The sequence below is a fragment of the Cucumis melo genome, chromosome 6, assembly GCF_025177605.1.
Source record: "Cucumis melo cultivar AY chromosome 6, USDA_Cmelo_AY_1.0, whole genome shotgun sequence".
NCBI classification, from domain to species: Eukaryota; Viridiplantae; Streptophyta; class Magnoliopsida; order Cucurbitales; family Cucurbitaceae; genus Cucumis; species Cucumis melo.
Window position 1 is genome coordinate 33987286 of NC_066862.1, and position 27467 is coordinate 34014752.

Here is a 27467-nt window from a genome sequence, read left to right on the forward strand (position 1 = left end):
ATTAGAGTTGTTTTATTAATGAAATGGTGAATGCGGTTAATACTTTTATTGTAATTGAATTATGAAACTTTAGTTGAAATCTAAGTATTAATTATTGTTGGAATCTAGTTATTGATTAAGGTAATAGGATATGTAAAAATAGAATATCAAATAGTTTCTCCGTTTATCCTAATAAATAATTAATTTGAAAAGTAGAATAGGGTTGTTAAATTATTAAAATTTTTAAACTTTTCAAATTAAATAGACATCCTAACTTTTTCCTATAAAAATTTTGTGCCAATAGTGATCCACATTTTTCTATAAAAAGTTATATAAATTTATTTTTTTAACCAAGTTTTTTTTCTTCTTCCTAGAATAAATTTCAGATAAGTGCTTTATTTATCTGAAAAATTAAACCTATTTGAAAAATTAAACATAAACAATAAATTAAAAAAACTTATCTCAAACGCACATACTAATTTTTTCCTTCCAATAGATATTTTAATACATTCTTTTTCATAATAAGAAAAGTTATAAACTATGAAAAAGTTGTGTACTTTTTAAAATGAGAGTAAAACGTTTTGTTTAACAACAAAGTTTTATTATAATTGTGATTATTTTTTTAATATATTATATCTTATAAAATACACTAAACGTTAGAACATTAACCTAAAAAGATTTTGGTATTTCTCATTTTTCTACTTCCATTTTGAAATCCTTTTTATATAAAGGTATTTTCTTAAATAAACTAATTATCAACTTAGATAACAACTTCCATTTTGGAACACCTATTATATAAAGTTTATTTTTTGTTAAATAAACTTATTATCAACTTAAATGAACTCGTTATCAAATAATTTTAATGATAAAAATGATAAAGTATCTTTTATTAAGACACCACTATCATAGAAGGGTAGATTCTTACCACGTTTGAAACACTCTGATCCTACCATTGTGGAAGTAAATTTTACATAAACACACGCGTCGAGAGAAACAGAAATCCTCGGCCTCGATTGAATGCAACAATTTCGCAACAAACAAAATTGGGTTTCACACGTTGGCTCCTCACAACACTATATTTGCTCGAAGACGACCACGTAACCACCAAAACTAGATCAATTAGCCATTTGCACCCAAAATCCTGCTTCCAACTTCAATCCAATGACACATGCGATTTTCCATTCATTTGCATGCCTAAACCCTTACGTGGTAGCTCAACCAAAACTCACAAAGCTCCACCATTACTGTACTTCCACAAGCTTCAAAACCCTACAACAGAGTCCCACTCTCCACGTTCCCTACATGCACCAACCCCCCATCCCCTATAAATACGTACCACCTTCACCACTCACTTATTCACTCAACTCCTTCAATACACTCCTTTTTACTTCATAGAACTCTTAAACAATGGCGAGACTCACAAGCATCATTGCCCTCTTGGCGTTGGCTTTGGTGATTGCAGATGCACACCGCACCACCATCACCACCGTCGAAGTGGACGAAGAAAACCCAAGGGGGATGGAGAGGTGCCGCCAGATGAGGGCGCGCGAGGAGATCGGCAGCTGCGGGGAGTACCTGTCGCAGCAGAGCAGGTATGTTTTGCAGATGCGTGGAATCGACAACCAAAGGAGGAGAGGAGGACAGGCCTTCGATGAGTGCTGTCGTGAGCTCATGAATGTTGAAGAGGAGTGCAGGTGCGAACTCTTGCAGGAGATCGCGATGGAAGAGCAGAGAAGAGCACGAGGCCAAGAAAGAATGCAGATGCTTCAGACAGCTAGGAACTTACCATCCATGTGCGGTACGCGCCCACAGCAATGCTACTTCTAAGCGCTTAAGCTATGCACACCACCTCAATAAATAACGGGAGAGCAGTACATCGTCGTGTGCTTTTTGTCTTATGTTAAAATAAATAAAAGACTAGTGAATTCGGTCATCTCAATCACTATTTCTCACTCTTGCTTCTTCGATTAAATAAAAAGAGCTACAGTTTTTGTGTGAAACTTGTTTATGTAATGAATTGAGAATAATCGTAAAACAGTAAAGAAGCAGATAGAACTTTAGTATTATTTGTAAATTGAGTTCTAGAACAGAGAACATAAGACTAGAAAGCAAGCAATATAAAGAGAAAACAGAGAACATGAGCATGTGAGATCATGAGATTCAAATACCACCACGAAGACGAAGGACAAGGTGGAGGGTGGACTCCTTTTGAATGTTGTAATCGGCCAATGTACGTCCATCCTCCAATTGTTTTCCAGCGAAAATGAGTCTTTGCTGGTCAGGAGGGATACCCTCCTTGTCCTGGATTTTAGCCTTAACGTTATCAATGGTGTCTGAGCTCTCAACCTCCAATGTGATTGTCTTTCCTGTCAAGGTCTTCACAAATATTTGCATTCCTCCACGAAGACGCAACACCAAGTGGAGAGTTGATTCCTTTTGAATGTTATAGTCGGCTAGAGTCCTACCATCTTCCAATTGCTTACCAGCGAAAATCAATCTCTGTTGGTCTGGTGGGATCCCTTCTTTATCTTGAATCTTAGCCTTAACATTATCAATTGTATCTGAACTCTCAACTTCCAAAGTGATTGTTTTTCCCGTTAAAGTTTTCACAAAAATTTGCATTCCACCACGAAGACGGAGCACAAGTTGAAGAGTGGATTCCTTTTGAATGTTGTAATCGGCTAGTGTCCGTCCATCTTCGAGCTGCTTGCCTGCAAAGATCAACCTCTGCTGGTCCGGGGGAACTCCCTCCTTGTCTTGAATCTTAGCTTTGACATTATCGATTGTGTCAGAGCTTTCAACCTCTAATGTAATAGTTTTCCCCGTAAGTGTTTTGACGAAAATTTGCATTCCACCACGAAGACGAAGCACCAAATGCAAAGTGGATTCCTTTTGAATATTGTAGTCCGCCAAAGTCCGGCCATCTTCAAGTTGTTTACCAGCGAAAATTAGCCTCTGTTGGTCAGGGGGAATACCCTCTTTATCTTGGATCTTAGCCTTCACATTATCGATGGTATCAGAGCTTTCCACCTCTAAGGTGATGGTTTTACCAGTGAGGGTTTTCACGAAGATTTGCATTCCACCACGTAAACGGAGAACCAAGTGAAGGGTTGATTCTTTTTGTATGTTGTAATCAGCGAGGGTTCGACCATCCTCAAGTTGCTTTCCAGCGAAAATAAGCCTTTGCTGGTCTGGAGGGATTCCTTCCTTATCTTGAATTTTGGCCTTTACATTGTCGATAGTGTCAGAACTTTCAACCTCAAGGGTTATTGTTTTTCCGGTGAGAGTTTTCACAAAGATTTGCATCTGTCATGACCCCAATTAAACAAAAACAATTTAACAATTGAAGATAGATCGCGCAATCAAGAATACTCTGGAAAAACGTTACTCAGATAGCAAATCATATTTCCTACAATGCAATTTAAATCTGAAAGACGTCCGTCGAAGAACATAATTCTAGTAACCAGATTCAATACATGTATAAAAAACCAAGAACCATGGGGAATCGATAAATTACAAATCTTGAGAAGAAAAAAAGATAAAAATCATGATAATCACAACATAGAAAGAAGATGACAAAAACCAAATGTGAATCATCCGAACAACGTCGGACATCACGATTAAAAATCGACCTACCTAACGAACAGAAATGAAAAATACAACAAAGACTTCAAATCGTTTCTCGAAAATTCAAACATCAATTAATCGAACAGGAGGGGGAAAAGATGCAATCTGAAAACAGAAGATAGAGAAAAGATGAAAACCTTGAGAGGTTGAAGAAGAGCGAATTACGAAATAGGAATAAAGCGCGATGAGAAAGTTTAGAGTATTTCGAGTCTGTATGGAAAATTAGCGCTCGAGAATTCACGTATTTATACCTAAAATTGCCGACTTCCGTTAATCACGAATAACTATAATATTCTATAGGAAAATGAAACGTGTCTTTGATTACTTGCGTGTTACGTATTGTTTAGTTCTGGAAGAATCTAGTTGGAAAGGTCAATTTTCCATTTATACGATTACGCGCAGTTGGGAAAGCTTTATGGGGAAAGCATAAAGATTAGGAAGTTAGAGCAGCTCAATTAGCTTTATTCACCTCTCAAATGGGAAAAAGGAAGGAAAAAACCATACGATTCCTTTTATTTTCTTTTTCTTTTTTCTAATTTTTCTATTAATAAATTTCATTTGAATTTAGATTTTCTGTTCTTAATTTTGATGTTTGTATGTATTTGGTTCAATAAAATTTTGTATTTGACAAGTCTAACAAATTTGAAACCTATAAAAATTAATTAAATCCTTTATATATTAGTTTGCATTTTGTGTCATAAAATATTAGATGCTATCTTTCACTTCCATAGTTTTTCATGTAAAACCTAGATTTTTTGTATGTGTATCAATTAACACATTCTTCAAACTTTGAAAAATAGCATACAAAATATATTATTTTAATTAAACTTCTAAATTCATTTTATTAAGATTACATATGAAAATAGTTCATGGATTCAATTATTACACTTTATAGGAGTTTAATTGATAACACTATAAGAATTGCTTATTATCCAATGAATGGGGTAAATACAAAATTTCAAATTTTGGTAGGCACGTGTTAATCCAAAGATACTAATCTCGGTTTCAACAACAGTAACCTCTCGATCTTAACTAGCTCAAGATATGCAACCGAAAGGAAATATAAAAGGCATAAATGATACCTAATCTCTTGACAAGCAGATTTCTAGAGCTTAGTAAGAAAATATTTATGGAGATTACAAGGAATAGCAAAAGAACATAACAAATTTATTGTGGTTCGACTAATAGTGCCTACATCCACTTTGAAGCCGCCATAGAGCTTTTATTCAACTTATTCAAGGATCAAACAAGTATAGAGAATTTGAAAATGAGTTTTCTTCCTCTCTCTCTTTAACTTTTTCTTTTTCTTTTTCTCATTCTATATTTCATATTGAGTTAAATGGTTTATTATTTACATTACAGAGTTATTTAATGGCAGTAAATATAACAAACTCTAACTAACTTATTAGTTTTTCTATTTGATTTCAGTTGTAGGATCACGAAGCTCAAAATCTGTATTTAGGGGTACCGAGTTGTCCTGAGAAGTAATTGCTTCTTCATCGAGTAGACAGGGAACAAAGCATCAGGTGCGTCGAGATTGAACCGAGATTGAGCCCCACAGTACAACTTGCTTAGCTTGTTGAAGAGTTAGGGCACTGGGATTGTATCAAGATCTCTCGAGCTTCACCAGGTTCTTAAGCAATAGAGTTTCGAATCGAGATCTTTCGAGTTTCACCGAGATTTTCTTTAAGTAATAAAATTCACTCTTCTTTTTAACAATCCTCCACCTTGAATTTTATTGCTACCAATGACTATTTCTTCTGATTCTATTCTTTTAAGTAGTCTATTACCTTGAGCAACTGTAGGCAGTGCTCGAGTTTAGCATTAGTAACTATTTTAGTCAACATATCTGCTGCATTTTCTTTTGTCTGAACCTTTGATACTGTTACTTTTCTCTTTGCTATGACTTCTCTAATGACATATAGCTTCACATCAATATGCTTAGTTCTTTCGTGATATTGCAGATTTTTAGACAAGTGTATTGCACTTTAACTATCACACATGATGTTTACTGACTGTTAAAAGAAGCCAAGTTCTTCAAGTAGTCCTTTTAGCCAGACGACTTCTTTAACAACTTCAGTCATGGCTATAAACTTTACTTTTGTTGTGAATAGTGCCACTACAGGCTATAGGTTAAACTTCCATAAAATCACATTTCCTCTTAGGATAAAAGTAAAAGCAGCGAGTGATCTTCTTTTGTCCAGGTCTTCTGCATAACCATACAACTCTAGCTTTGTAGACTTAGTATGCTTGTAGAGTAGCCCCTTGCTAGGTGTTCCTTTCAGATAACGAAACACCCACTTAATTGGTTGCTTCCCAGTGTGCTCTTCTTGGATTTCTTAAATATCTGCTCACAAGGTTTGAGTAGTGTGCTAGTCAAGGCAAGTGCAAACAATCAGATACATGGTGAGAATAATTAGGTTCGGGACTTAGTGTTTAGTATTGTGGTATGTGTCTAGTATATCTATATTCTCTATGTGGCAAGTCATGGTCATTGCATGCAAGATGCTCACTATCTCTCTAGTCTTCACGTGACTACTAAATCCTCGCTGAGTACAAGTTTTTCTATTGTTTGTCCAAGTGTAAGTGAAACAATAGATTTCTTGGGTAATCCAGGATCGAACATAGAAAATTGGTATGAAAGCTTAGTTCTAAGGCTCACTCTTCATCTAGGAGATATAAAAGTAACTATATAGTAAAGTAAAGTGTGTCTAAGCTAAATCTATTATCTACACTAGAGATTTTGCAAAAGATGGTAAAAATGGTAGAAAGATGAAATGTAAACTAACTTGTATTAAGAATGAGTGAAGGAGGATCTCTACATTATTAGGCGATTAAGCCTTGAAGTAGCCTTGACGCGATAGAGATCAGTCAACTAGCTTATGATTATGTCAGAGCAGGATTCCCGATGGGCCTTGCAAGGCATCAGAAGCTATGGTTCAGCTTATTCCTAACAATTCATTAATGGCGTCGAGTATTGGGCAAAACTTCCTAACGTCTTCGTGGTGCATTGGGAGTTCTCCTTTACATTTCATTTTTGTTCTGTAATAGATAAAACTGAAACGAATGAGAAGAGGAGAAGATGAAAATGGATCGCCCGCGTCCACTGTGCCTTGCCTCACTGTCGTCTGCCTCGTCGTCGCCGTTCCCTCAAAGTCACGCTGTCGTTCATCAATTTCTGTAAGTTTAAAACTATTTTTGTTAGTTTTGCAGTTAGTTTATGGTTGAATATTAAATTAGTTTTAGGATATTGAATTAGGTTTAGAACGTGGGTTGAAAATACGGTTAGGTATGTGGTAGTCTTTTGTCTGGACATTGGTCATGGAGTTTTGTCGTGGAAGGACGGTGAGTCCGATTCTGATTGACTAGTTGACTGGATCTAGGGATATCGCAATGGTGTGCGAATTGGAAACACATATAGCAACTGAGGATGTAGTTGTTTAAACATATACTATCTCACTGGCGAAGCCTATGGCGAAATTGTAATATGAATTTTGTTGGGGTATGACTGTTGTAGACGGTTTAGTATGGACTGAGGGGTAACGGTTAGCTTCACCTATGGGGTAGTGTACCTTACAGATAGGTGTATCCTTCGGGATCACTAGATGGATACGTGCATCCTTCGGGATCACTAGACTGATACGTGCATCCTTCGGGATCATGAGACTGATGTTTGCGTTCTACGGAACCACTAGACTGTTATGTAGGGTACCCCTGAATAGGAAGTTAACTGTTGTTCCCTAACGGGCCCAGTAGTGGGTCCCTTACTAGGTATATTTTATACTCACCCTTTCTCTTCTTTAACTTTTCAGGTAAGGGTACAGCGAGGGGCAGACCGGCGAGAGGCAGGAAGGATGCGTGAAGGCCATATGGACGCGTCTGGTTTTCTTTATGCTTCCGCTGATATATTTTGTTAGAATATTTAGTTTTGTGATTTTGAGTTTGATGACTTAAGTATTGTCTTTGAAACTCTCGTGACTGTGATTTAAAATAGGGCCCGAAACTGCTTTTGTAATATTTCTAACATTTTTAATGAATCGTAACCGGTCCTTTATGAGTTTTTTGTGTTTTGTGGTCGAGTCTTAGTACTAAGTAGTGACCTTAGCTTAGTCCGAAAAGTTGGGTCGTTACATGTCATATTTTATTACATCGACTGCTACCTATTGGTTTTGCGCATTTTTACCAAAACATGTGTACGCTGCTATTACCGAACTGCGTAATTTTTTCGGTGACTTGTACGTTTGAACGATAAGAGTAAGTGATTTGGATAGATTGCAAACAGACATCATAATCATACTTTGTAAGTTAGAAAAAATATTTTCACCTGCCTTCTTTAGCGTTATGGTCCACCTTGCTGTTCACTTACCATGTGAAATTAAGGTTACTGGTCCGATTTCTTATAATTGGATGTAACCCATTGAAAGAAGTTTACGCACTTTAGAAACACTATGTTTGGAACAAAGCACATCTCGAGGGGTCCATTGAAGAAGCGTGTGTGATGAATGAATTGAGCATGTTCGCGCTACCTAAGTGGTATAGAGACTCGATTCACAAGAGATGAGTGAAATGATGATACCATTCCAGAGGACGAGGTGATTGGTGAGTTTGAAATTCTTAAGCAAAATGTACGACCATTAGGTGTGCCAAGTCTTTGTACTCTATCACAGGAGGAGAAATGCCTTTTCCATTGGTACATCCTTTACAGTGTAGACAAAATATCAGAGTATCGCAAGTAAGCTTTTCTTAGCTTCGTAGTTCTTAGGTGTAGTTGTTGAGTATTTGTTATACATTGTCAGGAAACATTTGAGGCTAATACATCAACATGCTCAAAATGCTACTGATTTGTACAAAAGACATCAATGAGAATTCCCTGAATGGTTTCGAGGACAGGTATATAGCAAGTTTTTGTGTGACATGTATGAACTAACATATTTAAGCACGTGAATGTGTATAATCATTGTCATATTAATTTCAGGTTATAGAACTGCATGAGTCTAGAAATTTATCTCACGTCTTCTTCTCACTTGCGATGGGACCATCATTTGATGTTCGTTGTTACAATGGATGCATCATGGATGGGTTGAGATTTCACACGTCGAAACGTGATTCCTAGTGCACTAGACAAAACAATGGAGTGATGATAATTGGTGAAAGCGATGCAAGTGGAAAAATGACCTATAACGACAGTTAAAATCTGTCATATTTAAAATTCTTAACAGTTATTTTTAGTCATCATTCCGGCTGTCAAGAAAAGTCTATTATGACAATTTGGAAAAAGTGTCACAATAAGTGTTTCCATGACACAAAATAAATGTCATATATCTCCTATTGTTTATAGATAACAAATGTCATTATTTATATTTTATGACAGAAAATAAATGTCCCGTATCCAATATTATTAACAGGCAATAAATGTCATTATTTATATGTTAGGACAATAACTAACTGTCATCATTTCACACATTAGATCATTTTTTGCTTATTGAAGACAGTTATAAAATGTCATGAACTCATATTTATTAACATTTTTTTTTCTGTCAACAATATGCCAATCATGACAATTATTAAATGTCAATAAAACACCTAGCATGACTTTAATTGACTGTCAAAAATACCTTTTCCTTGACAGTTTCTTTTTTTAAAAATTCAAATGTCATATTCTCCTTTATTACTAATTTTTTTATAGTCTCTATTTTTCTTGCCACTCTGCCATTACACAGACAGTTCAAGTACAAAGTACTATACAACACACCTATATAAAAACAAACAATCAATGCTTTAATATATATATGTTAACATACACTTTGTAATATTTGTACAATTGTTGGTAAAGGGTTTGTACAATGATAGAATAAACATACATGTTTTGGTACCAACAGACTATTTAAATAAGTACATTTCAACCAAACTTTTGTTACCAAACCTATAAAAAAAGACTTATAAATCAATTAGTTGCTTCAATATGGCTTCACTGTGTCAATGAATTCCTGTAAAACCTAATAAGAAAACAAAATTAAATTTTAGAGTATGACTCTACACATCGATATAAGAATATAATAAGGTTTTACTCTTTGTAATGGCAACACAAGGTACCAATTCCAACCCTAGTTAAAAGGAGAGATAAATCGAATTTACTTCATCCAATTATTAGTTCATAGTATGTCTTAATATATCTTCCCACCCCCACCCTGATGCATAACTTTGAAGTCATATAAACTAATATGAAGGAGTTTAACCACTTCTGACCACTATAGGAAACTGTTTTCCCATCCAACAACACAATTCCAAAGTGGCTTCAAACTTTATAAACCTTAGCTTCTTCACATATTCTAAGCAGAAACATATTGTTTCAAACACAAACCACTGAATCAGTCATCAAGAAAATTTAGATATGTCCACAAGAAATCCCAACATCAGAGAATTTAAAAGAGATAATGAAAGATAAATGGAAGATATATGAAGTTTCAATTCTTGAAAAGATAACCAAGCAGATATAGAGTCTAATGCTTTTTTCTTCCAACAAAAGCTTTACTTATATTCAACGTTCTTATTGACACTCTATCAAGATGAACATTACAATTGCCCAAAATCCTCTTATTTTTTTGTCTTTTTTAATCAAATAAAGAGGCATACAACATAAGTAGCATCATCCAGAACATGATACCATTAATTTTCCAAGTTCCTTGTAACTAAAAGTGAAAAAGAAAATCAGATTTGAATGGAATGGTTCAATGAAATATTGAGAGTCAAGTTGTGATATACTTTAAATTTTTCTATCAGTGGCAGTATTCCAAGGAAATGAAACAAGAATAGGATGTTACCTCATAAGTCTCCTGAGCAACCAATGTAAATCTCATGCACATCACAAAAATGCTCTATAAGTTAGAAAACCATGAAAGTGCTGCACATTTTGCACAAATACAAATAGTAAAGGATAGACCCATTTAGGAAAACCCAAATTGAAAAAAATATTCTCACCAAAATATGACATTTTATGGCAGCTCCAACAAAAGCAACTCTAACACAAAACTTCCATGGTAGCTCCAACACAAAACTTCCTTTTTTTTCTTTCATTTAATTCAAAACCAAATTTTGTGTAGCTATTGAGTTCGTTTGTACACTAATCGGGAAAACAATTATATCCACCAAATATGTGACAAAATATTTCGAAAATGTTAATCAACTATCTTATCCTAAGCACGATATATGTGCTTCCCTACAAACTCTATTGACTCATACCTTATACAGTCAATGCCATCTTGTGTGTAAGTACAGGGTGAACCTTTCATCTGTAGAAAATAAAGTGGTTCTAAATGAGTTTCATTCATAATAAATTACATGAATGATAGTTTTAAAATGTTATGATTACGATGTTTATGATAGGAGTACTCTTTGACAATATGATGTTACGCATAAACTGCATGACCTAATAACCACATTCGACTACTCCTGATTTCTTAGGACACTGTGGATACACATACAAAAGACTTAACCTATGTTAAAAATAATAATTAATTTACAACTATAGTAACAGAGATATTCACATACCTTCGTGATCCTCCAAATTGATCTTTTTTTTCTTCTTTATGTTGAACGATCTACAAAAGAATATTGGACTTTTACCTACTTAAAGTAGTGGCATACAGCAAAAATGAAATAACACAATAAGTATCACATACATTTCAACTACTTTGGATATATCTTGGTCAATACGATTTTTCAAAGGGTCTATCCAAAAGGTAGCACCCTTTGTGTGATTTATTACAACCAAAGTCTAGTGATGATTCTTAAATATACATGTGAAACAATAGGACTGCAAATTAGACTACTGCAATGAAAATTTGAATCCTTTACTTTAGATTATCCACATACCCGAAATTGTAAGGAATCAGTAAGAGTTTATCATAATCTGTGTAACGACCCAACTTTCCGGACTAAGCTGAGGTCACTACTCAGTACTAAGACTCGACCACAAAACATAAAAACTCGTAACGAACCGGTTACGATTCATTAATATGTTAGAAATATTACAAAAGCAGTTTCGGGCCCTATTTTAAATCACAGTCACGAAAGTTCAAATAAAATACTCAAGTCATCAAACTCAAAATCACAAAACCAAATATTCTAACAAAATACATCAGCGGAAGCATAAAGAAAACCAGATGCGTCCATATGGCCTTCACGCATCCTTCCTGCCTCTCGTCGGTCTGCCCCTCGCTGTACCCTTACCTGAAAAGTTAAAGAAGAGAAAGGGTGAGTATAAAATATACCCAGTAAGGGACCCACTACTAGGCTCGTTAGGGAACAACAGTTAACTTCCTATTCAGGGGTACCCTACGTAAACAGTCTAGTGGTTCCGTAGAACGCACACATCAATCTCGTGATCCCGAAAGATGCACGTATCAGTCTAGTGATCCCGAAGGATACACCTATCAGTCTAGTGATCTCGAGGGATGCACATATCAGTCTAGTGATCCCGAAGGATGCACATATCAGTCTAGTGATCTCGAAGGATGCACATATGAGTTTAGTGATCCCGAAGGATACACCTATCAGTCTAGTGATCCCGAAGGATACACCTATCAGTCTAGTGATCCCGAGGGATGCACATATCAGTCTAGTGATCCCAAAGGATACACCTATCCGTAAGGTACACTACCCCATAGACGAAGCTAACCGTTACCCCTCAGTCCTTACTAAACCGTCTACAACAGTCATACTCCGACAACATTCATATTACAAATCCCCCGTAGACTTCACCGGTCAGATAGTATAGTTTTAAACAACTACATCCTCCGTTGCTATAAGCGTTTCAAATTCACGCACCATTGTGATATTCCTTAGATCTAGTCAACTAGTCAAACCAGAACTGGACTCACAATCCTTCCACGACGAAACTCCATGATCAATATCAGACAATAAACTACCCCTACCTAACCTTAAGACTTTGAAGTCCATCAACATACAAATTCAGTCCACAACGTAGCCCTTTAACATAACTACAATATACAGAACATCCGGGCATCGGTGTCTATCCGTAAATAACTCCTTACACCCGATGGCACACAAGCTACAACTAGCGGTCACATTACCTTTACATCAACAAGAGCATAACAGCAACACTTAAAAGTCAAACATGCATCCAATTATTCAATACAGTTACTAATGTGTAATCCCTTGTGGATTACTACGTTTCCAGCCTCGATCCGAGGTCCAGTAGTAGGAAAACCCTTACCTGATACTTGGTTATTCCCCTCGATCGAGTCCATGCTCAACAGATCCACCTAAACGAAATCACAAGGGTTTAAACGATAACACTAGTAAAAGTCACCTTTTTAAATCATTCGAAACAACAAACGTCGGCTTACCCGAGTAAAGGGAGCTATTCCCATATGAACTTGCCGTGGGACCCAAGAACTTGAGCGTCAAATCCCTACTACCTTTAAGGAACGAAAGATAGGACCCAGTCTTACTCTAATATTCAAACTCGAAACGGTCATGGCAACATTGGGTAAATTACCAAAATGATCCTTACCGAAGACTCACCGTGACCCGAAGTGGAGGGAGAAAAATATGGCTTAGGTGGCTCGGCTCGGCTTGGCTCACCCTCGGCTCGGCTCGACTCGGCTCACCTTCGGCTCGCGGCTTGCGGCTCACGGCTCAACTCGACTTGACTCGGCTCGCGGCTTGGCTCGGTCTTCGTGTAACGACCCAACTTTTCCGGACTAAGCTGAGGTCACTACCAAATACCAAAACTCGACCATTCAAAATAAAATTTAAAACAGACCAGATACGATTCAGTAAAACATTATAAACCTTACAAAAGACAGTTTCGGGCCCTATTTTTAATACCTCAAAAAGTCACAAAATAAAATGTCAAGTCACCAGTCCAAAAATCACAATCAAAATATTCTGACAAAATACATAGCGGAAGCGAAAGAAAAACGGACGCGTCCATATGGCCTTCACGCCTCCTTCCTGCCTCTCGTCGGTCTGCCCCTCGCTGTACCCCTACCTGAAAAGTTAAAGAAAGGAAAGGGTGAGTATAAACATACCCAGTAAGGGACCCACTACTGGGCCCGTTAGGGAACAACAGTTAACTTCCTATTTGGGGGTACCCTACATAACAGTCTAGTGGTTCCGTAGAACGCACATCTCAGTCTAGTGCTCCCGAAGGATACACAAATCAGTCTAGTGTTCCCGGAGGATACACATATCAGTCTAGTGCTCCCGAAGGATGCACATATCAGTCTAGTGCTCCCTAAGGATGCACATATCAGTCTAGTGTTCCCGGAGGATACACATATCAGTCTAGTGCTCCCGAAGGATGCACATATCAGTCTAGTGTTCCCGGAGGATACACATATCAGTCTAGTGCTCCCGAAGGATGCACATATCCGTAAGGCACACTACCCCATAGATGAAGCTAACCGTTACCCCTCGGCCCTTACCCAACTGTCTACATCAGTCACATCTCAACGACATTCATATTACAGTCCCGCCATAGGCTTTGTCAGTCAGATAGTATAGGTTTAAACACCTACACCCTCAGTTGCTTTATGCGTTACCGATTCGCACGCCAAATAGGGAAACCCTAGGTCCAATCGACTAACCAACCAAAGCCGGACTCACTGTCCTTCCCCGTCCACACTTCATGAACCACATCCAGATCAGTGTTTAATACATACTAGACCGTAACGTTAAGGTCCATCAACATATAATTTCAATCCACAAACAGCAGTCACAGTATAATTTCATCAGACAGAATATAATATCAGTACTTAACAGTCAACACGCATACAGATATTCAGTACAGTCACCAACGTGTAATCCCCTGTGGATTACTACGGTTTTAACCTGGACTCGGGGTCCAGTAGTAGGAAAACCCTTACCTGAAACTCGGTTATGCCCCTCGATTGAAAACTACGCCCAACAGATCCACCTAAACGAAACACGAAGGTTTTAGTGGATGACTTTAGTAGCAGTTGTTTTAAAAGGGTCGGAAGCGATAACCGTTGACTTACCCAAGGAAAGGAAGCTAACTCCAACTAGGTCTGCCGCGGAACCCGAGAACTTAAGCGTCAACTCTGCGCTACCTTCAAGGGAGAAAAGTAGGGCCATATCTTAAACCAACATTCAAACCCGAATCGGACTAGGTAACATTAGGGAATTCATCAGAACAAACCTTACCGAAAACTCACCGTGAACCGAAAAGAAGGAAGGAAGGCTTAGGTGGCTCGGCTCGGCTTGGACTCGGCTCGGCTCGGCTCGGCTCGGCTCGGCGGCTCGCGGCTCGGCTCGCGGCTCGCTCGGCTTGGGGCTCGGCTCGCGGCTCGGCTCGCGGCTCGCTCGGCTTGGGGGCTCGGCTCGGCGGCTCGCGGCTCGGCTCGGCGGCTCGCGGCTCGGCTCGCGGCTCGCTCGGCTTGGGGCTCGGCTCGCGGCTCGCTCGGCTTGGGGCTCGGCTCGCGGCTTGGATGGCGGCTCGGCTTCACGATCTCCTCGGCTGCGCGCGACGACAGACCCAAAAACAACCCGGCGATGGCGGCGACGGCGCTCCACTCTGTTTCTGCCGGCGTCTGAATCAAGAGATGAGAACGGAGAGGCTGCCGGCGTAAACCACTTCGACGTTCGCGGACGGAGGCGGAGATGAAGAAATGGTGGCGGTGCGTCGGAAGGAGAAGAGATGAGAGAAGAAGGAGGCACGGTTGGCGGCGCCGAAACGGACACGAAGATGGAGGGAGAGAAACGGCTGCGGCGCCGGGCAGATGAAACGACGAAGAAGGTGGAAGGCTCGGGCGGTGGCGCGGCGCGGAAGGGAGAGGAAACGGAGATGGATGAGGCTGGGGTGTTTGCGCGTGCGAGGAGGAAGAAGGGAAAAACGGAAGAAGGACGGGGGGGGGGGGGGGGTAGGCGGCGCGCGCGTCTCCTAGGGTTTTCTTCCCTTTCTTTTTTTTTTTTAAAAATATATATATATATATATATATATATACGTTAATAATTATAAAAAAAATATTAATAGTTTTAATTAAATTTAATAATAATAATATATATATTAAAATATAAATAAAATAATAATAATAAAGTAATAATAATAATATATTAATAATATTAATATTAATAAATAATAATTTATTTTATTGTTTTATAAAAACAATATTTCTATAATATTAATTAATAATAATAATTATTATAATATTAATATTATAACAAATAAAAATAAATATTAATAATAATAATATAATAATATTATATTATTATTATATCGACTTGCAATTTACATAAAACGAGAAAATTTTACCTTAAATTTTCGGGGCGTTACATTCTTCCCTCCTTAGGGAACTTTCGTCCTCGAAAGTTTTATTCCTCGAACAGTTCGGGATAACGGGATCTCATGTCGTCTTCACGCTCCCATGTAGCCTCTTCTACCCGGTGATTCCGCCATAAGACTTTAACTAGGGGAATTTGTTTATTTCTCAACGTCTTCACCTCTCTAGCAAGCACCTCAACAGGTTGTTCAACATAACTCAAGTTCTCGTCAATCTCTAGTGGCTCGTAATCCACTACATGGGATGGATCTGGCACGTACTTCCTCAACATAGAAATGTGAAACACATCATGGACTGCCGAGAGTGATGGAGGTAACGCCAAGCGATAAGCTACAGGGCCAATCCGCTCCAGAATCTCAAATGGCCCAACAAAACGGGGACTCAACTTTCCCCTCCTTTCAAAACGCAAGACACCTTTCATAGGTGCTACCTTTAAGAACACCTTATCCCCTATCTCAAACTCAAGGTCCTTCCGCCTCACATCTGCATAACTCTTCTGTCTACTCTGAGCGGTATGCATGCGTGATCTAATCTTCTGAATTGCTTCGTTAGTAGACTGAACTAACTCAGGACCCATCAATCTCTGCTCACCCACCTCACCCCAGCAAACCGGGGATCTACAACATCTGCCGTACAGGGCCTCAAACGGTGCCATGCCAATAGTAGCCTGATAACTGTTATTATAAGCAAACTCCATCAAATGCAAGTGGGAGTCCCAGCTACCTGGAAATTCCAATGCACACGCCCGCAACATATCCTCTAAAACCTGGTTCAGACGCTCAGTCTGACCGTCAGCCTGTGGATGGAAAGCCGTACTAAAGTCCAACCTCGTGCCCATAGCAGTCTGCAAACCCTTCCAAAATTTGGAAGTGAAACGGGCATCTCTATCAGAAACAATCGACACTGGCACTCCATGTAATCTCACTATCTCAGACATGTACAACTGTGCCCACTTACTAGCAGTATAGGTGGATTTACCCGGAACAAAGTGCGCTGACTTAGTAAGTCTGTCCACCACAACCCAAATCACTGTAAAACCCCTCAGAGTTCTCGGTAGCCCTGTAATGAAATCCATGGACACGTTCTCCCACTTCCATTCCGGTATGCTCAAGGGTTGTAATAAACCCGCTGGTTTCTGCCTTGGTGCCTTAACCTGTTGGCACACCAAGCATTTACTAACAAATTCTGCTACTTCCCTCTTCATGTTACGCCACCAATAAACTCGCTTCAGGTCCTGATACATCTTCGTACTACCTGGGTGCATGGAAAATGGGGAACTGTGCGCCTCAGATAATAATTCTGTCTTAACCGCACAATCTGACGGAACACAGAGGCGTCCCTCAAACAACAGTCCACCATCAGAGGATAACGAGAACTCAGCCGTTTGCCCTGCCTCTGCTAGGCCACGTTTCTCAAACAGATAAGGATCGTTACTCTGAGCATCGATGATCCTCTGCCTCAAAGTCGGCTGTACCGTCAACTGGGCTAGCTGCACAGTAACTGCCCCCACTGACACTGCAATCTCAGCCCGCTCGAGATCCCGATGCAATGGGGCCTGCCGGGTAATAAGTGCTGCTGAATGTGACACTTTCCTACTAAGAGCATCGGCTACCACATTTGCCTTGCCTGGATGATACAGTATCTCACAATCGTAATCCTTCACTAACTCAAGCCACCTTCGCTGTCTCATATTCAATTCTTTCTGAGTAAAGAAGTATTTCAAGCTCTTATGATCTGTGAATATCTGTATCTTTTCACCATATAAATAATGCCTCCATATCTTCAAAGCAAAAACCACTGCTGCCAACTCCAGATCATGTGTAGGGTAGTTCTGCTCATGACTCTTCAACTGACGAGACGCATAAGCGACCACCTTACCCTGCTGCATCAAAACACAACCCAGACCCTTCTTGGAAGCATCACTATAAATCACGAAATTGCCAGAACCATCAGGTACCGTAAGAACCGGTGCGGTAACTAACTTCTGTTTAAGGGTCTGAAAACTGTCCTCACATGCCTTGCTCCAAACAAAAGGAGCTCCCTTTCTGGTCAACTGAGTAAGAGGAGTAGCTATACGAGAAAAGTTCTCCACAAACCGTCGGTAATAGCCCGCTAAACCCAGAAAACTGCGAACCTCACTGACTGTGGAAGGTCGGGTCCAACCAGTGACTGCCTCTATCTTAGCTGGATCTACAGAGACTCCAGCCTTAGAAACCACGTGGCCCAGAAAGGACACCTGCTTCAGCCAAAACTCGCACTTCGAGAACTTTGCGTATAATTTATTATCCCGAAGTGTTTGCAAAACCATACGTAAATGCTCCTCGTGTTCGGCCTCCGTCTTAGAGTATATCAAGATATCGTCGATAAACACAATCACGAAAGTATCTAGGAACTCCCTAAACACTCTATTCATCAAGTCCATAAACACTGCCGGAGCATTCGTCAAACCAAAAGACATCACAATAAACTCGTAGTGTCCATATCTGGATCGAAATGCTGTCTTCGGTATATCTTCATCCTTAATCCTCAGCTGATGGTATCCCGACCGAAGATCAATCTTAGAGAACACTGTGGCTCCCTGTAACTGGTCAAATAGATCGTCAATCCTGGGCAAGGGATATCTGTTCTTTACCGTTACTTTGTTCAACTCCCTATAGTCAATGCACAGACGCATCGATCCGTCCTTCTTCTTAACGAATAAGACTGGCGCACCCCAAGGTGACACGCTCGGTCGAATAAATCCCTTATCAAGCAATTCCTGCAACTGTACCTTCAATTCTTTCAGTTCTGCGGGGGCCATTCTGTAAGGGGCTCTGGATATAGGAACCGTGCCCGGCTCCAACTCTATGGCAAACTCAACCTCCCTGTGCGGAGGTAATCCTGGAAGTTCCTCAGGAAAAACGTCCGGATAGTCCCTCACTACTGGTTCTGACGACAGGGATACATCCGCCTCTCTAGTATCCACCACACTCGCTAAGATACCCCAAGTACCCTGACTGAGCAGTTTACTGGCCCTGATGGCTGAGATTACCTGAGGCAACGACTTTGACCCTCCTCCCTTAAATTTAAAACTGGCCATCGAGGGAGGGTTAAACGTTACCTCCTTACGTGAACAATCTATGCTGGCGTGGTTGGCGGCCAACCAATCCATACCCAGGATTACATCAAAGTCCAGCATATCCAGAACTATCAGCGTTACCTCAATCACATGGCCTGCTAACTCAATCTGACATGCCTTCACCTTTTCCTTCGACAACATACATTCCCCGGAAGGAGTAGATACTGACAGAACATGGTGTAAGGGCTCAACCTCTAAGCGGGCATGCGACACAAATGCGGAAGAGATAAAAGAATGTGACGAACCCGAATCAAACAAAACTAAGGCGTAATGCCCCAACACTGGGAGCGTACCTGTCACTACTGTGCCCGCCTTCTCTGCCTCAGTCCTGTTGGTAGCAAAGACTCTACCCTGATGTGGAGCACCTGCTCCCTGATTCTGCGCGATCCCCGTGACTCTCAACGGGCATCTGTCAGCTGTATGACCCTCTTGCCTGCACTTAAAGCAGGTCCTGGTCCCGAATAAGCAACGGCCCAGATGGTGCTTCCCACAAGTGGTACACAACGGCTTCCCTCTGGCAGCCTCCCCTGCCTCAAAAGGTTTCTGCTGGAAGTTGCGAAACTCACCACTTGGTCTGAAATTCCGCTGTGGTACTGGAACAGGCTGCTGCTCAGCCTTCCTCTTCTGTCCCGACGTCGAACCTCTACCAGCGGTCTTAGACGAGTTGGCCCTCTCCTGTAAACTGAGATCCACTGCCAGGCGCAGTGCATCGGCATGAGTAGCGGGTCTGAAAGCTCGGACCAAACCCTGAATGTCCAGTCTGAGGCCTCTAACAAACTTGTCAGCTCTGGCCGCCTCAGTCGCTATCATCTCGGGAGCGAAGCGGGATAACATGTCAAACTCCGCATCATACTGCTCCACTGTCATGTCACCCTGCTCTAGGTTCAGAAACTCCTGCCGCTTGGCATCTCTCAAACTGGCAGAGAAGAATTTCGCATAGAAACTCTCCTTGAACTGCTGCCACGTGATCTGACTCACATCACCACCTAGCATCCTCTCTGTAGTCTCCCACCAGGCAGTACCTCTGTCAGTCAACATAAAAACAGCACACTGCACTTTCTGATCTTCAGGGCATTTCATGTAACGAAATATGGTCTCCAAGGACGATAACCACATCTGAGCCCTAGTGGGGTCCTCCAACGACCCATCAAACGTCGTGGGATTATACTTCCTGAAATCCCTCAGGTGCTTAGCCTCTGCCGACAACTGATCCGGCACAAACTGGGGTGCAACTGGTACCGGAGCCGGGGCTGGGGTAGGAACTGGTGCTGGAGCTGGCGCCGGAGTTGGCGAGGCAGGCTTCTGCTGCTCCCGCATTTGCATAATCATATCTCTAAACCTCTGCTCCATGGCGGCTAGGTCCGCATGAGTAACTGGCGCAGCCGGGTCAGGGGCTTGGGCTACAGGCTGCACCTCAGGCTGAACGCGTCCTGCTCCCCTTCCTCGGCCTCCTTGGCCACCCCTTCGTGCACCTCTCCTTGGTGGCATTTTCCTAATAACCACCAACAATTCCTTAAGTCATAAATTGGTAATTGAAATTGCAGTTAACTTAGGTAAGGTAATGCATGTAGAGTTATACATATACTTTCATGAGAGCGTACCTGACGAGCGGCAAGGATCGTTTCAGCCATAAGGACACAAAACACAGACTCACATTATAAGTCAGTCTACAGAACCTAAAACTTAGGCTCTGATACCAACTGTAACGACCCAACTTTTCCGGACTAAGCTGAGGTCACTACCAAATACCAAAACTCGACCATTCAAAATAAAATTTAAAACAGACCAGATACGATTCAGTAAAACATTATAAACCTTACAAAAGACAGTTTCGGGCCCTATTTTTAATACCTCAAAAAGTCACAAAATAAAATGTCAAGTCACCAGTCCAAAAATCACAATCAAAATATTCTGACAAAATACATAGCGGAAGCGAAAGAAAAACGGACGCGTCCATATGGCCTTCACGCCTCCTTCCTGCCTCTCGTCGGTCTGCCCCTCGCTGTACCCCTACCTGAAAAGTTAAAGAAAGGAAAGGGTGAGTATAAACATACCCAGTAAGGGACCCACTACTGGGCCCGTTAGGGAACAACAGTTAACTTCCTATTTGGGGGTACCCTACATAACAGTCTAGTGGTTCCGTAGAACGCACATCTCAGTCTAGTGCTCCCGAAGGATACACAAATCAGTCTAGTGTTCCCGGAGGATACACATATCAGTCTAGTGCTCCCGAAGGATGCACATATCAGTCTAGTGCTCCCTAAGGATGCACATATCAGTCTAGTGTTCCCGGAGGATACACATATCAGTCTAGTGCTCCCGAAGGATGCACATATCAGTCTAGTGTTCCCGGAGGATACACATATCAGTCTAGTGCTCCCGAAGGATGCACATATCCGTAAGGCACACTACCCCATAGATGAAGCTAACCGTTACCCCTCGGCCCTTACCCAACTGTCTACATCAGTCACATCTCAACGACATTCATATTACAGTCCCGCCATAGGCTTTGTCAGTCAGATAGTATAGGTTTAAACACCTACACCCTCAGTTGCTTTATGCGTTACCGATTCGCACGCCAAATAGGGAAACCCTAGGTCCAATCGACTAACCAACCAAAGCCGGACTCACTGTCCTTCCCCGTCCACACTTCATGAACCACATCCAGATCAGTGTTTAATACATACTAGACCGTAACGTTAAGGTCCATCAACATATAATTTCAATCCACAAACAGCAGTCACAGTATAATTTCATCAGACAGAATATAATATCAGTACTTAACAGTCAACACGCATACAGATATTCAGTACAGTCACCAACGTGTAATCCCCTGTGGATTACTACGGTTTTAACCTGGACTCGGGGTCCAGTAGTAGGAAAACCCTTACCTGAAACTCGGTTATGCCCCTCGATTGAAAACTACGCCCAACAGATCCACCTAAACGAAACACGAAGGTTTTAGTGGATGACTTTAGTAGCAGTTGTTTTAAAAGGGTCGGAAGCGATAACCGTTGACTTACCCAAGGAAAGGAAGCTAACTCCAACTAGGTCTGCCGCGGAACCCGAGAACTTAAGCGTCAACTCTGCGCTACCTTCAAGGGAGAAAAGTAGGGCCATATCTTAAACCAACATTCAAACCCGAATCGGACTAGGTAACATTAGGGAATTCATCAGAACAAACCTTACCGAAAACTCACCGTGAACCGAAAAGAAGGAAGGAAGGCTTAGGTGGCTCGGCTCGGCTTGGACTCGGCTCGGCTCGGCTCGGCTCGGCTCGGCGGCTCGCGGCTCGGCTCGCGGCTCGCTCGGCTTGGGGCTCGGCTCGCGGCTCGGCTCGCGGCTCGCTCGGCTTGGGGGCTCGGCTCGGCGGCTCGCGGCTCGGCTCGGCGGCTCGCGGCTCGGCTCGCGGCTCGCTCGGCTTGGGGCTCGGCTCGCGGCTCGGCTCGCGGCTCGCTCGGCTTGGGGCTCGGCTCGCGGCTTGGATGGCGGCTCGGCTTCACGATCTCCTCGGCTGCGCGCGACGACAGACCCAAAAACAACCCGGCGATGGCGGCGACGGCGCTCCACTCTGTTTCTGCCGGCGTCTGAATCAAGAGATGAGAACGGAGAGGCTGCCGGCGTAAACCACTTCGACGTTCGCGGACGGAGGCGGAGATGAAGAAATGGTGGCGGTGCGTCGGAAGGAGAAGAGATGAGAGAAGAAGGAGGCACGGTTGGCGGCGCCGAAACGGACACGAAGATGGAGGGAGAGAAACGGCTGCGGCGCCGGGCAGATGAAACGACGAAGAAGGTGGAAGGCTCGGGCGGTGGCGCGGCGCGGAAGGGAGAGGAAACGGAGATGGATGAGGCTGGGGTGTTTGCGCGTGCGAGGAGGAAGAAGGGAAAAACGGAAGAAGGACGGGGGGGGGGGGGGTAGGCGGCGCGCGCGTCTCCTAGGGTTTTCTTCCCTTTCTTTTTTTTTTTTAAAAATATATATATATATATATATATATACGTTAATAATTATAAAAAAAATATTAATAGTTTTAATTAAATTTAATAATAATAATATATATATTAAAATATAAATAAAATAATAATAATAAAGTAATAATAATAATATATTAATAATATTAATATTAATAAATAATAATTTATTTTATTGTTTTATAAAAACAATATTTCTATAATATTAATTAATAATAATAATTATTATAATATTAATATTATAACAAATAAAAATAAATATTAATAATAATAATATAATAATATTATATTATTATTATATCGACTTGCAATTTACATAAAACGAGAAAATTTTACCTTAAATTTTCGGGGCGTTACACTTCGGCTTGACTCGGCTCGCGACTCGGCTCGGTCTTCGACTTGACTCGGCTCGTGGCTCGGCTCAGTCTTCGGCTCAACTCGAATTTGCGGCTTGAATCTCGGGTCGGACTGGAAGCGGGTCTCGGGTCGGGTCAGCTTGAAACCGGGGCAACCACGAGTGACGGTCTTCGACGTTCGACGACGGGGATGATTCGCAGCTTGGAGGCATTCGACGACCGACCCTGCTTCAACGCGGCAGACGACCGAAGGAGGGGCGCACGCCGGTTGCTGGCGTCGTGAGCCCGAGAGGAGATCAGAAATGGTCGGGGGCCGCGGCGGACGAAACGTTGAAGATGACAAACCTTGACGACGGAGACGGAGACGCGACGGAGGAGAAGAGGCGAAGACGGCCGGCAGCAGTCGTCGGGTGAAGGACGGAGAGGGAGAAAGCATTGGAAATGGACGGCGGCGGCGCGAGGAAGAAGAAGACGAAGTGGATGAAGAGGGGGGACGCGCGCGCGTTCTTTAGGGTTTGAATAATAATAAAAAATGATTATTATATATATATTAAATAAAAAAATAAATATAATAATAATAATAATAACAATATAAATAATAAAAAAATATTAAATAATAATAATAAAATTAAATTAGATAATAATAATATTATTAATTTATAATAATAATATTACTATTAAATTATAATAATAATATTAATATTAAATAATAATAATAATATTAATATTAAATTATAATAATAAGAATAAATAATAATAATAATAATATAATTAATATTATATTATTATTATATCAATTTACCCAAATATTAAATTTAAGGAAAATCATAACCCTAAATTTCTTTTTCTACCCTCTTCAAAGGAAACCGAGAATTTACACCAAAATTTTAAATTTCCTAATCTAATTACATAAATGACAAAAATTTACCTCGAAAATTCGGGGCGTTACAATCTGTGCCAAGAAATTGAGTCATAAAAAATTGGACACATTCTTGTTTATAACTCGAACAACTAATGGACCCAGCATTAAGAACTTGTATAGATTCAAAGTTTTGGTTGATTACATAAGTGTGTATTTACTGAAAAGAAAATAAAAAGCAAGAAATTTCGCTACAGGAAAAAAGGTCTACGATAGCTAACGAAAAATGCTATCATAGACATTTTATAGCGTTTAATAAAAAATCGTGTCAGCCCACATTATTAAAAGTCTGGATTTTTAATAGCGTTTTTCCAAAGCTATAAAAAGTGTGCATTTTTATAGCTCATTTTGATAGCTTTTTATGTAGGTTATGAAAACAAATTTGTAATAGCGATTTTGTATTTGCATCATTTATGATAGCATTTTCTTGAAGCTCTGAAAATGTTTTTATAGTGTGTTGTGAAAGCTATGAAAAGTGTACATTTTGATAGCATTTTAGAACAGCTATAAAGACATCTTTTTAATAGCATTTGTTGTATGTATATTATTTATGATAGCGTTTGGTTAGAGCTATGGAAAACTTTTTATAGCAAGTATAAATTGCTATTTATTGTTTATAATAGCATTTTTTAACAAGTTTAAATGTTTAATCACACCTTTAGATAAAAGCTTTAATAAAGTACGATTTTCACATAGTTTATCTATAATAAACATTTTTAAATATCAATATTCCATTCCAAACATCAAAATATAAAATCATCCCACTTATGTGAAGAAAGTATATTTCAAATCCTATGGTTTATGACTCATACATAAAAAGTCAAGTAACAAAAAATATCCTTACATATTGCCCTGCACAAAATACAACTCAAAAGATTTATAATGTCCTGCACAAAATGCTATTTCTATGGTTAAGTATTCACACAAAAGATAATCACTAATATATCATCTAATCCAACACGATGATCAACATATACTATCCATTAGTTACAAAAAGGTTAGGGCTTTGTACAATTCTTGGTCATGACATTCTTGGACTTTGTACAATTGTTCTTTCATCAACCTACAAAAAAATTATGAACAAAACTAAATGACTAACTAAGTTTATACACAAAGAGTTTAGTTGAAAAAGAGAGCTACAAGTTAATTTTTAAGAATGTACATACTTAAAATAACTTTGTCAAGAGGCCATGCTACTGTGCTTCCAACAGCATCCTCAATGTATGTCATCTCTGAGTTAGGTCTCCATAAAAATGTATCCAACTTCTTTGGCAAGTCCGCCCAAACTCTAACAGCATGAGGACCGAGAGGAACATGGTGAACAGTAACATTAGGATCATTTGAGGACCATCGACCTTCAGCAACCACCTCTCCTATACCACCCCAATCTAGCAATGTGCACTTGCGGAGAGTATTGTTGTTATTAATACTCTACACCAACAAGGAAATATAAAATGCAATATTAAGCATAATGAGCAAGTTATAAAAATTAGAAATAAAGTATTAGAAATTAAAAATTAAAGGATCTTACCGGAGGTGAAGTTCCAATCGGGTTAGTAGCAACATTGTTAACCACTTGATCCTTCGTAGCATTAGAAAGTTGGTCGCTTCCATTACCCTAAAGTTAGAAAATGTAAAAATAATGTATACAATAAGTTCAACAATTAGAAATAAAGTTAAACAATTAGAAATAAAGAATATAAACCTATGTTAAAGTATGCAATGAAACTTCATACTTGTGATTTAAGAAGGTGAGATATTAAAGATCTCATTTGAGTCATTTCAACCTCCATCTTCTCACACTTTTCTTCAAGTTTGGCATAATGGTCATCTTTTTGAGACAACAAAGAAAAGTTCGATATAGTGACTCCAAATCCAAATGCTCTAATATGATCCCGATCAGGACCAAGAACCTTACTTATTGCATCGTTTGTCATATCTTTTGAAGAAATGTTTATCCCTTCAATTTCAATTTCATTGATACGCTCCTAAATTACATAAATGTGTAAATACAAAAACGTAGTCAATTATTTTTACATTGGCAACTACTAATGTTTCTAAAAAAATCATAATAAACATTAACACATCATAAACTAACAATTAACAAAAACATCTTTAAATGTTTCCTTTTCCACAACCCCCCCCCCCCAACATCTTTAAAGATCTCTAAACTGTTCATACTTATATATACGACATATATACACAACAATACATTCAATATACAACATATATACACAACAATACATTCAATATTGCTAGCAACATTAGAGTATTACACAATATTTCATACAGTCTCCCAGCAGTGTATACAACAATTGGTCATGTACCAGAAAAAGAATAATACTAAGAAAGACTAAGAAAATAGTGCATAAGAAGCATAAGAAAGACTGTTAAGAATGGAATGCATATATACACAGCTACACATTAAGCTCACATACATAGTAACACATTCAGCTCACATACACAACAACACATTCATAATAGAGAAGAATGGTTCCTACATATCCTACACACTTATTTCTTTTCTTTTTTAGGTCCCACAGCTGAATGATTCTAACATGATGCAAAAATCGAGAAAGAAAATGCTATATGTAGAATACAGTGTGGAAAATAAGAAGTGGTTTGCATCTTAAAGGAGATTCATAACAAAAAAGAAAATGGAGCATACTCTATGTTGATTGAATATAAGAGTATTTCCAACATTACCAATGTTTCTGCAACTTCTGAGTTAACGGGAGTTCCATCTTTCTTCCTATGTGCTTTAGTCCATAATGCGACCCTTGTCACTGATGATGAGTCCGTAGAATTTTTTTTCTTAAAAAATTGCAATGTAGTTAGATATAGTATTAGATTTAAGAACATAATTATATTTTTACTTTAGAATAATGAATACCATATCTTCCACCAGTCGAGCATAACCTTTACGACTACATGTATGTGGAAGTTGCCTCTTCTTCATTGATTTGAACTTTGCACTTTCAGCCTAATCAAACACAAATGGATTGATCATCAAATATAAATTGTACTTGTATGTATCTTTTAAAACAAATGGCCACATTGACTTACCTTGAACCGTGCACTCTTCTTTTCTTTCACAAAGTCCATCCAATCTTTCATAGATTGTATATTGGACGGCTTCATTTTACTAAGCTCTTCATTGTTGGAGGTTGATT

The 27467-nt window shown here is 39.8% G+C and overlaps 2 protein-coding genes across 2 annotated transcripts in view; one reads left to right on the forward strand and one right to left on the reverse strand.

The window, feature by feature from the left end:
- The window catches only part of LOC103501611 (polyubiquitin 4-like), a 127502-nt gene extending 119601 nt beyond the window's left edge, over positions 1–7901 (reverse strand). The window contains exons 1-2 of the mRNA XM_051085711.1: positions 7887–7901; positions 2145–3285 (exon numbers count right to left, since the gene is read on the reverse strand). Coding sequence (XP_050941668.1) covers positions 2145–3285; positions 7887–7901 — 1156 coding nt within the window. The remainder of the gene's footprint in view (positions 1–2144; positions 3286–7886) is intronic.
- On the forward strand, positions 963–1912 carry LOC127149785 (2S seed storage albumin protein-like). Its single transcript, XM_051085712.1, has one exon. It carries the CDS (start codon positions 1387–1389, stop codon positions 1804–1806), a length of 420 nt encoding a protein of 139 aa, XP_050941669.1. The 5' UTR covers positions 963–1386; the 3' UTR covers positions 1807–1912.
- Positions 7902–27467: the final 19566 nt, after the last annotated feature.